General features: G+C 38.2%; 1 protein-coding gene across 1 annotated transcript; it reads right to left on the reverse strand.

Annotated features, from left to right (window-relative positions):
* Positions 1 to 14,051: 14,051 nt before the first annotated feature.
* On the reverse strand, positions 14,052 to 15,905 carry LOC145685067 (uncharacterized). The gene has a single exon (XM_081757411.1). It carries the CDS (start codon positions 15,903 to 15,905, stop codon positions 14,052 to 14,054), a length of 1,854 nt encoding a protein of 617 aa, XP_081613537.1.
* Between the last annotated feature and the right edge of the window lie 395 nt (positions 15,906 to 16,300).

The raw sequence follows: 16,300 nt of genomic DNA on the forward strand, positions 1-16,300 counted from the left end.
TAATTCTAAACGTGGAATAGTTGACTTTTTTAATGGCGCAACACGTGCTTTGCTGAATAACAACTGGACATTAACTTCTCCATTGCATTCACTTCTCAAAAACACGACAGAAGCATATGCATTTTTACTAGAATCACAAAAACATGTAACATCCAAGAGTTCCTTGTAACATCTTGTGCAAACTGTCTAGGAATCTTTATTTCGGTCAACATCGCCAGTTCTTTATACCACCTGTCGAATTTCCTGGAAATTTCTGAAGAAACTGGCGTGTCCCAAGAGTTGTTATTTTCCCAGCTTTCTTGAAGTAACAATTTTGGAATCAACGTCACTGGTGACAGAAATCCTAGAGGGTCAAATAACCTATGAGCAGTAGATAAAATAACTCGTTTTGACACTGGTCCTTCTACTCTGCCTAAATTCTTTGTATCACACAATAAAGTGTCTGTACATGTGTCCCATAACATACCTAGAACTGGAGTGTAAACATCATTACTGCCTATAGAAGAACCACTATATACCCATCCTCGTAAATCGAATTTACCTTCACTGAGCAGCGACTTTGATTTTTCGATCAAAGCAAACATTTCGTCTTCGTTTTCAACAGACGTGACACAATTATCGACATAAAGGGATTGTTTCAATTTACTAGCTATTTCTTCATATTCACGGGGAGCATTTTCTAAATGGTAATTAAGCACGGCCCCAACAGAAAGGGACTGCAATTCACACCAAAAACAACTCGCATATGTCTAAAAGTTTTAAACTTCCTTTCGTCAAAATTCTCCCACCAAAGAAATCTTAAATAATCACGATCGTTTTTATTTACCGAAATTTGAAGGAAAGCTTTTCTAATGTCCGATATAACCCCTATCTTTCTCTCTCTAAACCTATGCATACGTGCCGGAATTTCTTCAATTAAGTTTGGACCCTTCTCTAAACAGTCATTCAATGAATATGCACCCTTTGTTTTCGAAGACGCATCAAAAACTTTTTACTTTTAAAAAAAATGTAAATAAATAAAGTAAATAAGTAATTAATTGAATTGACTTGTGTTTTTGTACGATGTTCCCTTTCCTTGAGATTACATGCTATGTTGAATGTATCACTGACTAGTGACACCGAACCTACTGGGCCCGTATGGGCTCGTCATCAACAGTCACTGATACACTCACCAAGCCAATCATCTACGGAAAATAGAACTCAAATCTGGCCCGAAATATAAAGCTTCCAAACTCTCTTCCATCTCGACTCACAGCCCGATATCCAGGCCTGCAGTTCATCATCCACATCCCATCCGGGAATAGGTTGTGAACCACGACTACAGACACAGGACACCGACCCACGAGTGGAGTTGGCAATGAGTGCAATGAAGATCTTGATGTTGTCTGTGAAAGCCCTATCTGAATTTTTTTAAAAAAAATATCTTGAAACAGAATTTTGTAATTAAAAAAAAAATCCAAACTGAGATTTTGATAGAAACTGATAAAACGAGAAATTTTCTACAGATTCGGTTGTTTTCAACTCGGTCACACTAAGGAAAGTCTCTTCCCTGAATTTCACAGCTATTTCATTTCCCCAGTAAACTTATTCTGTACGTACTGCTCTTTGTTTTGATCATGCTTCGCATGCATACCAAAAACTTCAACTACATATTTCTATCACTTCTTAAAATTACAAGCTAATTAGATTTTGTATTCGAAAAGAAAGATGTTTTCACGGCCAGTAAGTTTTATTCTTTAAAATATTCATGAATGTATAGAGTCGGACAAAATATTCGATAACAGGAAAATCTTTACATTAAACTGACATACCCATCTAAATAGTATTAATATGATCGATTTCTATATCTCTCAGAGCCAAAACATTCTTTACTTTTGCTCATATTCTCAAAATATTCATATTCTTTAATATTCATTTAATATTCTTGCCTTCTAGAACATTGACATTGTATTGACACGCAAAAACAAACAAAAGGACACAATAGAAATACAATACACAAAATAATACCTCACTGCCTGCATGTTGTGGTTAGCTAATTTACTTTTGTTTATATATTCTTTGGTGCTTATACTCCTCTGTGCATAGAGATTGTGGCCGGCGTAGAGGATTTACGCTCTTCGCGACCTCTTTTACAGCTCGGACCCACTTGACCACCTAGCACAGGTAAACATTCATGTACATATTGACATACTTAAATCTAAAGCCCTACTCTAACTATACTAACTTAACCTAAACAAGCATACATATATATAAAAAAAAATCACACATATATTTCATAAAGCACCATACTTATTTTGCATTTATATTTTGTTATTGTTTCGCTACCACAATCATACCGAAGACGCAGTGGTTACTGGCATTGGTGTCGCTCTGAATATATTGAGTTTCTTAAAAAAAAGAAGACAAAGGTATTTACTAGTAATTATAAAAACTGCAATTTCTAACTTGATGGGTATCAGATTTAAAATATTACGTAGGTTTAGCCTATTGCCGAAAGTTTTCAGTTACCGGTACGCAAAATTCATGTACCCTTGCACTTGACTGCAGCCGTGAATCTGACACTTATAAAAATCAACGTTTAGAATCACTTTTGTTTAAAAAAAAACCAAAGAAAACATGCCTAAATAAATAAAATTAATTTCGAGCAGTGTTACCGAAAAATGAAGACTTTCAAGATTTTTGGGGAATCTAAAACATCTTTTCTTCACTGGGGAAAATGTGTGTGTGGTACACACATTTTCTTGAGATTACAACAATCGCTCTGTGCCGAGATTCTAGCTTTCTTTTCCCCCCCATCGAATGAAATCACGATGTCACATTGCCTGAATCTGCATGTGTGCGGCGTTGAGGGAAACTTTACGAACTTAACACTTCATGTTATGTATTTTACACATACACCAGAAAATATTTTCACACATGTTTGTTTGTCGAAACAAGGAAATTTTGAAGCCAAATACCTGGAGTGAGTTTCACTTTCACTATTTCTTACTTACTTGACTCCGCTTCTTACACAGAGACAGAACTGATATATTAACAAAAAAGATTCCTGACGACTTTCCACTTGAGTTTCCTGGGAAACTCTTAAATCGTGGTCTCAAAACAGTTTTAGGATACCAACTCCTGCAACACCTATCCAGAAAAAGCCATCGAGCGTTGCTTGACTTCTTCTTCCTCGATGTCTGCACCACTACTCAATGTTTCTTCTCCGTCACCGTCTCCTCTGGCTTCTCTTATGTTCTCTGGCTGATCGAGAACGCAAAATTTGCCAAGAAGCTCATTCCGTAACACCAGCACCTTCCATGCTAGTATTCCTTTTGCAATACGAAATCCCTTCACAATTGGAATATTTCTGGATTAATAATTTCGTTGAAACACCAAACACAGTACGTTTGTCTCTGCTGACAATTTCTAATATTCGCCAAAACGAAGAATTTATCACAATTTAACGTAATCACAAATTATTCCACTATTTCTGCAGACGCTGTACACCACACGTCTGACTCCTGAAATGGCTGACGCCGTAAGACAAAGAATTACATGAAGATGATCCCTAATTGGAAGATAATCGTGACGTAAAGATCGGATGATAGGCTTCTGTGCGAAGATCAAAGAAAACCGAAATCTCAGCCGCAGCTGTGATTGTGGATTATCCAATCAAATAAATTTACTTCGAAACAAAGAGATGCACCAAGAAGAAATTATGGCTGACTTTCTTAATTTGGAATTTTGAAGAAGATTTTACGAAATAAAAATTTTAGCTTTCTTGTGAAGATTCCCTATGCCGAAATATGAATAGAAATAAACTGAAAACCATTGAAAAAGCTGGAATTTACACTTATTTTGTCTAAAATAATGATATATTCATGGATAAATGCGTAAAATATATAAAATATAATTAATAATCATGTAATCTTCATATAACAACCATTGAAACGATCTGTTTTACTAAAACTACACAAAATTTTCGACCTACGGTTTTCCTACTATAAAATAAAAGTTTCTCTTACATTCTAAATAAATTTTAAAATTTCCCTGCCAATATACAAGGTGCTCAAAAGCATCGGGCCATGTTACGTTATGCTGAGCATAAGGTAACATCCTCCGGGAGCTTCGGAGAAAAAAAAATCTCAACTTATGAGTTCTTCTTAAGTTGCTTTTTTTTTCTGTTACTACTAAATTACTGGAGACTATACAAGATAAAACATCCTTTTTTTTCAATTTTAATTACAACTATACATTCTAATCAATCCTAACCTAACCTTAACTTATAAACTAAGTTTTTCTTTTTCATCCTTCTAATAATTCCTTTCTCTTCTCTTCGGAACAGCGAAACAATTTCAGATTGTCAAAACTCTGAACTCCTATGTTTTCTCCCTTCAGAGTTTGCAATCTCGCTGAATTTCGAGATAAAGATACCACTTTGTAAGGTCCAACGTAGGTATGCATAAACTTAGCGAATACCTTTTTTGGTATCGACGATACATGGTGAGTTTTCACCATCACCAAAGAACCTTCTGTGATGATGTCTTGCTGTTTCCGTAGCTTTCTCTCATTCTTCGGTTCTGCTGCCGGAACAGAAACTACAAATTTCTTGTCTTCCTTTACTTGCACCGTCTCTTTGGGCCAAATGAAGTTTTCTTTGAAGCTCTTGGATGCTGAATACGATAGGAAACGCTCCGCTGGAGTACATCCGAGAGCATCACACCAAGAGTGATTGCACAAATCTTGGGCGGCTTTTAGAAAATTACTCCATTTGGACTGGTTCTCACTACAATTGAGAATCCTTCCAGATGGCATGTAGTTTTCTAAAATCCCCGAATTTCGGAATCTGCCAAAACATTGAATTTTGAATTTGGAAGGTTGGTATCAAAATCGAACGAGGTTGTTACCAAATCGGAATTTTGACTACTCGCTAACCGATCTTGTTCTTTCTGGGGAGTTGAGGAATCCACATCGCAGTCCACACTCTCCCCTAATGAGGGCTGCGGTATGCATTTCCCAAACTATTCCCGTTCGTTTCCGGTGGCTGAGCCATCGTAGGTACGAATGTCGTATATTGCGGAGGCCATCCAGTGGACATTGCCATGTTCACTCCTGGGGAAGAAGTGGACGTGGGAGCCGCCACTCCCCCTCCAGGAAGTAAATTCGGCGCGTATCCCGGATAGGCTTGCGCTCCTGCTGAGTTCATCGCGTTCGGCGCGCATGTCTGAGATGTACCCCGCGGATACCCGTAACTCATCGTTGCTGGATAGTAGCGTTGGTTGTACCCATACGGAGCATTCCGATTTCCATTACCATCTCTTACCCAATTCGGTCTTCCTTGATTGGGCCAAGGTCTTCGAGACTGAAAGTTCCTTCTTCGACCCCTGCTTCCGGAAAATCGGTCATCTCCTTTGCCATTGGAATTTCCTTCCTTCCTCTTGCCTTCGTCTTCCTCCGTCTGAGACGAAGTATCTTTGGTGGTTTGTTTTCCTGACTTTTCGGTCTTTTTGACGACTTTCGCCTGACGTACCTGAAAGCGTCTAAACTTCTTGTCCGTGACCGGTTCACTAGGCTCTGGATGTCCCTCTATCTCAGCTATTTTAACCATAAGGTGTTGAATGTTCTTTGGCTCAACAGCCCTCAACAACTTGGCATCACCAGCTGGTAAACAATCCAAGACTATCTCAATAAGTTCGGTTTCATCCGGGTGTTGTGCCACCGCATAATATTCCGCTACAATTTTCCATGCAAAGTCCGTTAATCGGTTGTACTTCGCTCGATCATACTTCATTCCTTGAATGAACTTCTTTTGCAACCTTTCCATCCTTGCCGAAAAATAGTGTTCCCGGAACAGACGCACAAAATCCGCATAACTATTAATGTCTTGACATACAGTCTGAAACCATGTCTTGGCCCCAGCTGTTAAGCAACAAGGTACCAAGGTTAGACGTTCATGTTCAGATGCCGAAATTACCTTAAAAGTTTGTTCCAAATTTTCTAAAAATGATCTAGCCAAACCGTATTCACCAGAAAATGTAGGTAAGTGATTTAATTCAGAAAGTCTTAAATTTAGAGTTCGCTTACCAAAGCCTTCCTCGCTTCTACTGGGGTTCACGGGAGAATTGTGGCCAACGACGGGGCTCTTTGCACCCGAGTGATTTTGACCGAAAATAGAATAGTGTTGATAATTTTGTCCAGAAGTTAAGTTGTCTGGCATTGATACCACCGCGTGACCACAGATTCCCTCCTGAACTCCAGCACACGAAGGAATCATGTCTGGTACATTACTAGAGGACACCACATGGTTCAACCGACAACTAGTATTGGAAAATCCTGACACCTGAGGTGAAACTAACAATGGATTCGACCTCCTGGACAGCGCCTGACAACCTATTGTCTCAACACCGGACGCATGGGACTTGTTTAAGTTCAACATACGTGAAGATAATTCAAAGGGAAGGACATTGGTGCCGTGAATGTTGGTCGGCTGACAGACAGAGACAGTCACCGTGGGAATAGTACGAGTCTCCCCAACTGAAGAGACTGGTACATCCACTTGGATGTCTGACTCGGTCCCGTCAGACTCGATTCCATCACCGACAACAAAGTCTCGCGCTCGTTTACGACCACACCGTTTATCTTTTCTTTGGTTTTGTTTTCCCTCCAACGTCTGAATCCTGGCTTCAAGTGCCTGACACGACCTTTGGGTACTTAGTTCGAGATGTGAGAACTCCTTAGTCAAGTCATCACATCGTCGATTCTGCGCCTCAACCGATAACCGGAGACCTTCCTCAACGGCATCTACCCGCGCGTCTATTTTATTCTGATAATTCCCAACAGAGGTATATAATCGCGAACTTCCGACCTAACAGCCTCTACGTCTTCGTTTACACGAGCCACCTTCTCATTAATCATTTGCAACATTTCGAGTTTTACATTTTCGAATTTTTCATTCATATTCTGAAAATTATTGTCCACCTTTTCAAATTTTTCGTTTAACGTCAAAGTTAAAGTATGACTAAATCGTTCCATCATGGCTGCAAAGTCAGTTAATTGCACACTTGAACCGGAAGCTACGTTTCCTCGACTTCCTTCCTCCTTGTCAGAATTGTTCGGGCTACCCCGCGTTACACGTTCACCTTCCTCACTCTCGGTTTCCGGAGATTTCGGAAGTGGCAACACTGTCACCTGTTTCGCCAGGCAAGGCTTACATAGCCACGGCTCACTACTTTTGTCTAATTCCTGCACTTGTTCCTCCGACAAACCATAACATTGGGCATGTACCCATCTAAAACAACTGTCACAATAAACGCTGAACCCTGCAATTTCGTCACTACAGCATATATATTCACTCGGATGACGAGATTCGTTACTCGATCTGCTACCCACAGACATTTTCACTTTCATGAAGTTTGTTTCCCACAACATCACGCACATACAGATCCAGAAATGACCATGTTTCATTCAATGTAGCGATTGTCATAATGATCCCCATTACAAATACTCTGCTGTGATTGTTTGTTTCCTTAGCGCTCGCGTAGGATTGAAACAACAGAAATCCTGGATAAGGGTCGCCAATTTTACTTTAAAAAAAATGTAAATAAATAAAGTAAATAAGTAATTAATTGAATTGACTTGTGTTTTTGTACGATGTTCCCTTTCCTTGAGATTACATGCTATGTTGAATGTATCACTGACTAGTGACACCGAACCTACTGGGCCCGTATGGGCTCGTCATCAACAGTCACTGATACACTCACCAAGCCAATCATCTACGGAAAATAGAACTCAAATCTGGCCCGAAATATAAAGCTTCCAAACTCTCTTCCATCTCGACTCACAGCCCGATATCCAGGCCTGCAGTTCATCATCCACATCCCATCCGGGAATAGGTTGTGAACCACGACTACAGACACAGGACACCGACCCACGAGTGGAGTTGGCAATGAGTGCAATGAAGATCTTGATGTTGTCTGTGAAAGCCCTATCTGAATTTTTTTAAAAAAAATATCTTGAAACAGAATTTTGTAATTAAAAAAAAAAATCCAAACTGAGATTTTGATAGAAACTGATAAAACGAGAAATTTTCTACAGATTCGGTTGTTTTCAACTCGGTCACACTAAGGAAAGTCTCTTCCCTGAATTTCACAGCTATTTCATTTCCCCAGTAAACTTATTCTGTACGTACTGCTCTTTGTTTTGATCATGCTTCGCATGCATACCAAAAACTTCAACTACATATTTCTATCACTTCTTAAAATTACAAGCTAATTAGATTTTGTATTCGAAAAGAAAGATGTTTTCACGGCCAGTAAGTTTTATTCTTTAAAATATTCATGAATGTATAGAGTCGGACAAAATATTCGATAACAGGAAAATCTTTACATTAAACTGACATACCCATCTAAATAGTATTAATATGATCGATTTCTATATCTCTCAGAGCCAAAACATTCTTTACTTTTGCTCATATTCTCAAAATATTCATATTCTTTAATATTCATTTAATATTCTTGCCTTCTAGAACATTGACATTGTATTGACACGCAAAAACAAACAAAAGGACACAATAGAAATACAATACACAAAATAATACCTCACTGCCTGCATGTTGTGGTTAGCTAATTTACTTTTGTTTATATATTCTTTGGTGCTTATACTCCTCTGTGCATAGAGATTGTGGCCGGCGTAGAGGATTTACGCTCTTCGCGACCTCTTTTACAGCTCGGACCCACTTGACCACCTAGCACAGGTAAACATTCATGTACATATTGACATACTTAAATCTAAAGCCCTACTCTAACTATACTAACTTAACCTAAACAAGCATACATATATATAAAAAAAAAATCACACATATATTTCATAAAGCACCATACTTATTTTGCATTTATATTTTGTTATTGTTTCGCTACCACAATCATACCGAAGACGCAAGGTTAGACGTTCATGTTCAGATGCCGAAATTACCTTAAAAGTTTGTTCCAAATTTTCTAAAAATGATCTAGCCAAACCGTATTCACCAGAAAATGTAGGTAAGTGATTTAATTCAGAAAGTCTTAAATTTAGAGTTCGCTTACCAAAGCCTTCCTCGCTTCTACTGGGGTTCACGGGAGAATTGTGGCCAACGACGGGGCTCTTTGCACCCGAGTGATTTTGACCGAAAATAGAATAGTGTTGATAATTTTGTCCAGAAGTTAAGTTGTCTGGCATTGATACCACCGCGTGACCACAGATTCCCTCCTGAACTCCAGCACACGAAGGAATCATGTCTGGTACATTACTAGAGGACACCACATGGTTCAACCGACAACTAGTATTGGAAAATCCTGACACCTGAGGTGAAACTAACAATGGATTCGACCTCCTGGACAGCGCCTGACAACCTATTGTCTCAACACCGGACGCATGGGACTTGTTTAAGTTCAACATACGTGAAGATAATTCAAAGGGAAGGACATTGGTGCCGTGAATGTTGGTCGGCTGACAGACAGAGACAGTCACCGTGGGAATAGTACGAGTCTCCCCAACTGAAGAGACTGGTACATCCACTTGGATGTCTGACTCGGTCCCGTCAGACTCGATTCCATCACCGACAACAAAGTCTCGCGCTCGTTTACGACCACACCGTTTATCTTTTCTTTGGTTTTGTTTTCCCTCCAACGTCTGAATCCTGGCTTCAAGTGCCTGACACGACCTTTGGGTACTTAGTTCGAGATGTGAGAACTCCTTAGTCAAGTCATCACATCGTCGATTCTGCGCCTCAACCGATAACCAGAGACCTTCCTCAACGGCATCTACCCGCGCGTCTATTTTATTCTGATAGTTCCCAACAGAGGTATATAAATCGCGAACTTCCGACCTAACAGCCTCTACGTCTTCGTTTACACGAGCCACCTTCTCATTAATCATTTGCAACATTTCGAGTTTTACATTTTCGAATTTTTCATTCATATTCTGAAAATTATTGTCCACCTTTTCAAATTTTTCGTTTAACGTCAAAGTTAAAGTATGACTAAATCGTTCCATCATGGCTGCAAAGTCAGTTAATTGCACACTTGAACCGGAAGCTACGTTTCCTCGACTTCCTTCCTCCTTGTCAGAATTGTTCGGGCTACCCCGCGTTACACGTTCACCTTCCTCACTCTCGGTTTCCGGAGATTTCGGAAGTGGCAACACTGTCACCTGTTTCGCCAGGCAAGGCTTACATAGCCACGGCTCACTATTTTTGTCTAATTCCTGCACTTGTTCCTCCGACAAACCATAACATTGGGCATGTACCCATCTAAAACAACTGTCACAATAAACGCTGAACCCTGCAATTTCGTCACTACAGCATATATATTCACTCGGATGACGAGATTCGTTACTCGATCTGCTACCCACAGACATTTTCACTTTCATGAAGTTTGTTTCCCACAACATCACGCACATACAGATCCAGAAATGACCATGTTTCATTCAATGTAGCGATTGTCATAATGATCCCCATTACAAATACTCTGCTGTGATTGTTTGTTTCCTTAGCGCTCGCGTAGGATTGAAACAACAGAAATCCTGGATAAGGGTCGCCAATTTTACTTTAAAAAAAATGTAAATAAATAAAGTAAATAAGTAATTAATTGAATTGACTTGTGTTTTTGTACGATGTTCCCTTTCCTTGAGATTACATGCTATGTTGAATGTATCACTGACTAGTGACACCGAACCTACTGGGCCCGTATGGGCTCGTCATCAACAGTCACTGATACACTCACCAAGCCAATCATCTACGGAAAATAGAACTCAAATCTGGCCCGAAATATAAAGCTTCCAAACTCTCTTCCATCTCGACTCACAGCCCGATATCCAGGCCTGCAGTTCATCATCCACATCCCATCCGGGAATAGGTTGTGAACCACGACTACAGACACAGGACACCGACCCACGAGTGGAGTTGGCAATGAGTGCAATGAAGATCTTGATGTTGTCTGTGAAAGCCCTATCTGAATTTTTTTAAAAAAAAATATCTTGAAACAGAATTTTGTAATTAAAAAAAAAATCCAAACTGAGATTTTGATAGAAACTGATAAAACGAGAAATTTTCTACAGATTCGGTTGTTTTCAACTCGGTCACACTAAGGAAAGTCTCTTCCCTGAATTTCACAGCTATTTCATTTCCCCAGTAAACTTATTCTGTACGTACTGCTCTTTGTTTTGATCATGCTTCGCATGCATACCAAAAACTGCAACTACATATTTCTATCACTTCTTAAAATTACAAGCTAATTAGATTTTGTATTCGAAAAGAAAGATGTTTTCACGGCCAGTAAGTTTTATTCTTTAAAATATTCATGAATGTATAGAGTCGGACAAAATATTCGATAACAGGAAAATCTTTACATTAAACTGACATACCCATCTAAATAGTATTAATATGATCGATTTCTATATCTCTCAGAGCCAAAACATTCTTTACTTTTGCTCATATTCTCAAAATATTCATATTCTTTAATATTCATTTAATATTCTTGCCTTCTAGAACATTGACATTGTATTGACACGCAAAAACAAACAAAAGGACACAATAGAAATACAATACACAAAATAATACCTCACTGCCTGCATGTTGTGGTTAGCTAATTTACTTTTGTTTATATATTCTTTGGTGCTTATACTCCTCTGTGCATAGAGATTGTGGCCGGCGTAGAGGATTTACGCTCTTCGCGACCTCTTTTACAGCTCGGACCCACTTGACCACCTAGCACAGGTAAACATTCATGTACATATTGACATACTTAAATCTAAAGCCCTACTCTAACTATACTAACTTAACCTAAACAAGCATACATATATATAAAAAAAAAATCACACATATATTTCATAAAGCACCATACTTATTTTGCATTTATATTTTGTTATTGTTTCGCTACCACAATCATACCGAAGACGCAGTGGTTACTGGCATTGGTGTCGCTCTGAATATATTGAGTTTCTTAAAAAAAGAAGACAAAGGTATTTACTAGTAATTATAAAAACTGCAATTTCTAACTTGATGGGTATCAGATTTAAAATATTACGTAGGTTTAGCCTATTGCCGAAAGTTTTCAGTTACCGGTACGCAAAATTCATGTACCCTTGCACTTGACTGCAGCCGTGAATCTGACACTTATAAAAATCAACGTTTAGAATCACTTTTGTTTAAAAAAAAAACCAAAGAAAACATGCCTAAATAAATAAAATTAATTTCGAGCAGTGTTACCGAAAAATGAAGACTTTCAAGATTTTTGGGGAATCTAAAACATCTTTTCTTCACTGGGGAAAATGTGTGTGTGGTACACACATTTTCTTGAGATTACAACAATCGCTCTGTGCCGAGATTCTAGCTTTCTTTTCCCCCCCCATCGAATGAAATCACGATGTCACATTGCCTGAATCTGCATGTGTGCGGCGTTGAGGGAAACTTTACGAACTTAACACTTCATGTTATGTATTTTACACATACACCAGAAAATATTTTCACACATGTTTGTTTGTCGAAACAAGGAAATTTTGAAGCCAAATACCTGGAGTGAGTTTCACTTTCACTATTTCTTACTTACTTGACTCCGCTTCTTACACAGAGACAGAACTGATATATTAACAAAAAAGATTCCTGACGACTTTCCACTTGAGTTTCCTGGGAAACTCTTAAATCGTGGTCTCAAAACAGTTTTAGGATACCAACTCCTGCAACACCTATCCAGAAAAAGCCATCGAGCGTTGCTTGACTTCTTCTTCCTCGATGTCTGCACCACTACTCAATGTTTCTTCTCCGTCACCGTCTCCTCTGGCTTCTCTTATGTTCTCTGGCTGATCGAGAACGCAAAATTTGCCAAGAAGCTCATTCCGTAACACCAGCACCTTCCATGCTAGTATTCCTTTTGCAATACGAAATCCCTTCACAATTGGAATATTTCTGGATTAATAATTTCGTTGAAACACCAAACACAGTACGTTTGTCTCTGCTGACAATTTCTAATATTCGCCAAAACGAAGAATTTATCACAATTTAACGTAATCACAAATTATTCCACTATTTCTGCAGACGCTGTACACCACACGTCTGACTCCTGAAATGGCTGACGCCGTAAGACAAAGAATTACATGAAGATGATCCCTAATTGGAAGATAATCGTGACGTAAAGATCGGATGATAGGCTTCTGTGCGAAGATCAAAGAAAACCGAAATCTCAGCCGCAGCTGTGATTGTGGATTATCCAATCAAATAAATTTACTTCGAAACAAAGAGATGCACCAAGAAGAAATTATGGCTGACTTTCTTAATTTGGAATTTTGAAGAAGATTTTACGAAATAAAAATTTTAGCTTTCTTGTGAAGATTCCCTATGCCGAAATATGAATAGAAATAAACTGAAAACCATTGAAAAAGCTGGAATTTACACTTATTTTGTCTAAAATAATGATATATTCATGGATAAATGCGTAAAATATATAAAATATAATTAATAATCATGTAATCTTCATATAACAACCATTGAAACGATCTGTTTTACTAAAACTACACAAAATTTTCGACCTACGGTTTTCCTACTATAAAATAAAAGTTTCTCTTACATTCTAAATAAATTTTAAAATTTCCCTGCCAATATACAAGGTGCTCAAAAGCATCGGGCCAAACTGGCCTAATTGGGGTAGTGGAATTCTCTTTTATCACTGCCCTATGTGGTAAATAGTAACTTCGATTGTCCAGCTCCTCCTCCGGTACTTCTTCTATGATTCCTTCTTCCAACCAGTTTCGAAAAACGTTATCATAGTCTTCGTATCTTCCTTCTTGCCACAGCTGCTCGGTCATCTTCACACATCTCTTTTCAGCTAGTTCCTTGTTGTCATGTAGTTCCATAGGTTCTTGCTTCCACGGCAATTTAACTTCGTAACGACCATCTGAATTCACACACAAAGTTTCTTCAAAATGTCTTAAAATTACTTCATGGTTTTCGTTCTTAGTCTTAACTTCTATTGGGTCAGTGATGCCTAACGTATCTAATTTCCACAAATCCGCAATACGGTCACTGATTGACAATAAAGTGATCACAACATTGGCAGACATACCATAACATCTTTTGGACGGTAACTTACCCATCCAAACATTGTTCTAACAGCAAATAGTCCTGACTCTAACTTTAACATATCTACTGTTAAAAATTCACTAGCCATATCCGCACCGATTAACAGTTCTATTTCTCCCGTACTATCTAAATCGGACAGCCAAATTTTTCTCTTCTTCATTTCTTTTAACCAAGGTCCACGTTTAAGAGAAGGTATCTCACCGCAAATTACTGGTTTCTCTAAAACTTCCATCCTACACGAATGATTGTCATTAACATCAGCTACAAGTATACTATATTTGTTAAGGGACTCCTTTTGTGTTTTGACACCACCAAACAAACTATGTTCTAAAGTTTCAGTACATATTGGTTGACAACCCAGCACTTCCACTACTCGCTTAGAGACATATGATCTCTGTGAACCACTGTCATAAAGTGCACGCACTACACATTCTTTCCCGTTTGTTTTCAATTTTAACTTGAGTGTTTGTAGGAGAAACTCATCCCTACCATTTTGATTCGTTAGCGTTACGTTATGCTGTTCTGAATTTTGTTTTGTTTTGTTTTCTAATTTTTCCGAGCACAAAACCGAAAAATGTTTTCCCTTACACAAAAAACAAACAACATTAAACGTACAGTTCTTGGCAGTGTGTTTTTGAGGTTTCAAACACCGAAAACAACACTTTTGCTGCATTAAAAGTTTCTTTTTCTCTTCCAGGTTCATACTCTTGGCCTTTTCACACTTTTGTGGTAAATGATACGCTTCACAGAAAACACACTGTTTGTCCTCTTTTACCTGATTTTGTCCAGAAAACAGATTATTAACAGTAGGCACCCTTTTTTCTTCTTTATTCTTTTTAAAATTCACCATGGAAGTTTGTTTCACTTTAAACCCTGCTTGAGCTAACGCAATGCGTTCTTCTCCCTCCACTTCATTTCTTAGAAACTGTAACAACTGTTTTAGTTTCTCACTAATATACGTATTTGCATTACTGTCACTTACACTAGCAGTCGCTGTATGCCTTAACCAAACCCTCAAAATTTCATCAGGCAAACAAGAATCTACCAAGGGGAATAACATAGCTGCATATTTTTCACTAGTCATACCTATTGATTCTAGCGCACGTAAATATGACTCAACTTTATCATATAAGGAATACAATTTTAACTTATTTTTGTCATTCGAAACATTCTGTATAACAAGTCCTAACAGTTCACGTATGTAGTACTCTATCAACAATTCTTCTCGACCAAAACGATTGCATAAACTTTCTATGGCTTTATCGTAATTATCGGCTGTGGGTGGATAACTGTTCACTACGTCCCATGCTCTGTTACCAGTACTAATTGCTTGTAGCAGGTATTGGAACTTGTCCTCTTTCTCGATTTCATCATCGTTATGAATTCGCTTGAACTGGCTCCAGAAACTTATCCACTCACTTATTTCCCCACTGAAAGTTTTCAACTCAATTTTCGGTAACTTAAGTTTCTTTTTACCTGTATGACCACCTGAACTGCTAGAAGGAGCTACTTTTTTCAAAATGTTCTCATGTAAAACATTTCCCGGCGCTTCGTCGAACATTTCCCGATAACTTTCCACGTTGTTGTATTCTTCATTGTAACGTGCTTCACTTTTTTTGCTTGTATCACTAAGCAACAGTTCAAGAATATTTTCATCATAGGTTGATAATTCGGTTATAAGTCTCTCCAACTTCGTAAAATATAACTTGACACTTTCCACATTTACATTGTCCTTTTCACATTCAGCCACTAAGCTATTATAAGCCTTTGAAAACGATATCTGCACCGGTTTCCTAGCCTTTACTAATTTATCCATGATTCGTCCTTTTTTCCCGCCTCACGCTGGTGTGCCAAAATGTTACAGTCTATAAAAGCAATTCGTATTTAAGAATCAAAACACAACTTTCTATCTTTTGTCTATTTTCCATTAAACATCACACATTACTATATCATTCTACAAACAAGACCAAAACCATACAAATTGACTGAATGTCCTCAAAAATTACAAATGTTACCGGTACACATGACTTCAACCTTTTCTTCCACTTCCACTTCACCTAACAGTAGGTGTTAAAAATTGAAGAGTGCAGACTTAAGTCTGTTTCACCCACGTCCTTAATATAGAAAACGATGTAAAATTATGCTTGTTAGTTGCAAGGTGTGTTATTAGGCCTTTTCCGGTGAAATTGAGAGAATAAGTTTGAGTAACGG

Source organism: Thermobia domestica, chromosome 5 (assembly GCF_964235325.1).
Source record: "Thermobia domestica chromosome 5, izTheDome1.hap1.1, whole genome shotgun sequence".
Lineage (NCBI taxonomy): Eukaryota > Metazoa > Arthropoda > Insecta > Zygentoma > Lepismatidae > Thermobia > Thermobia domestica.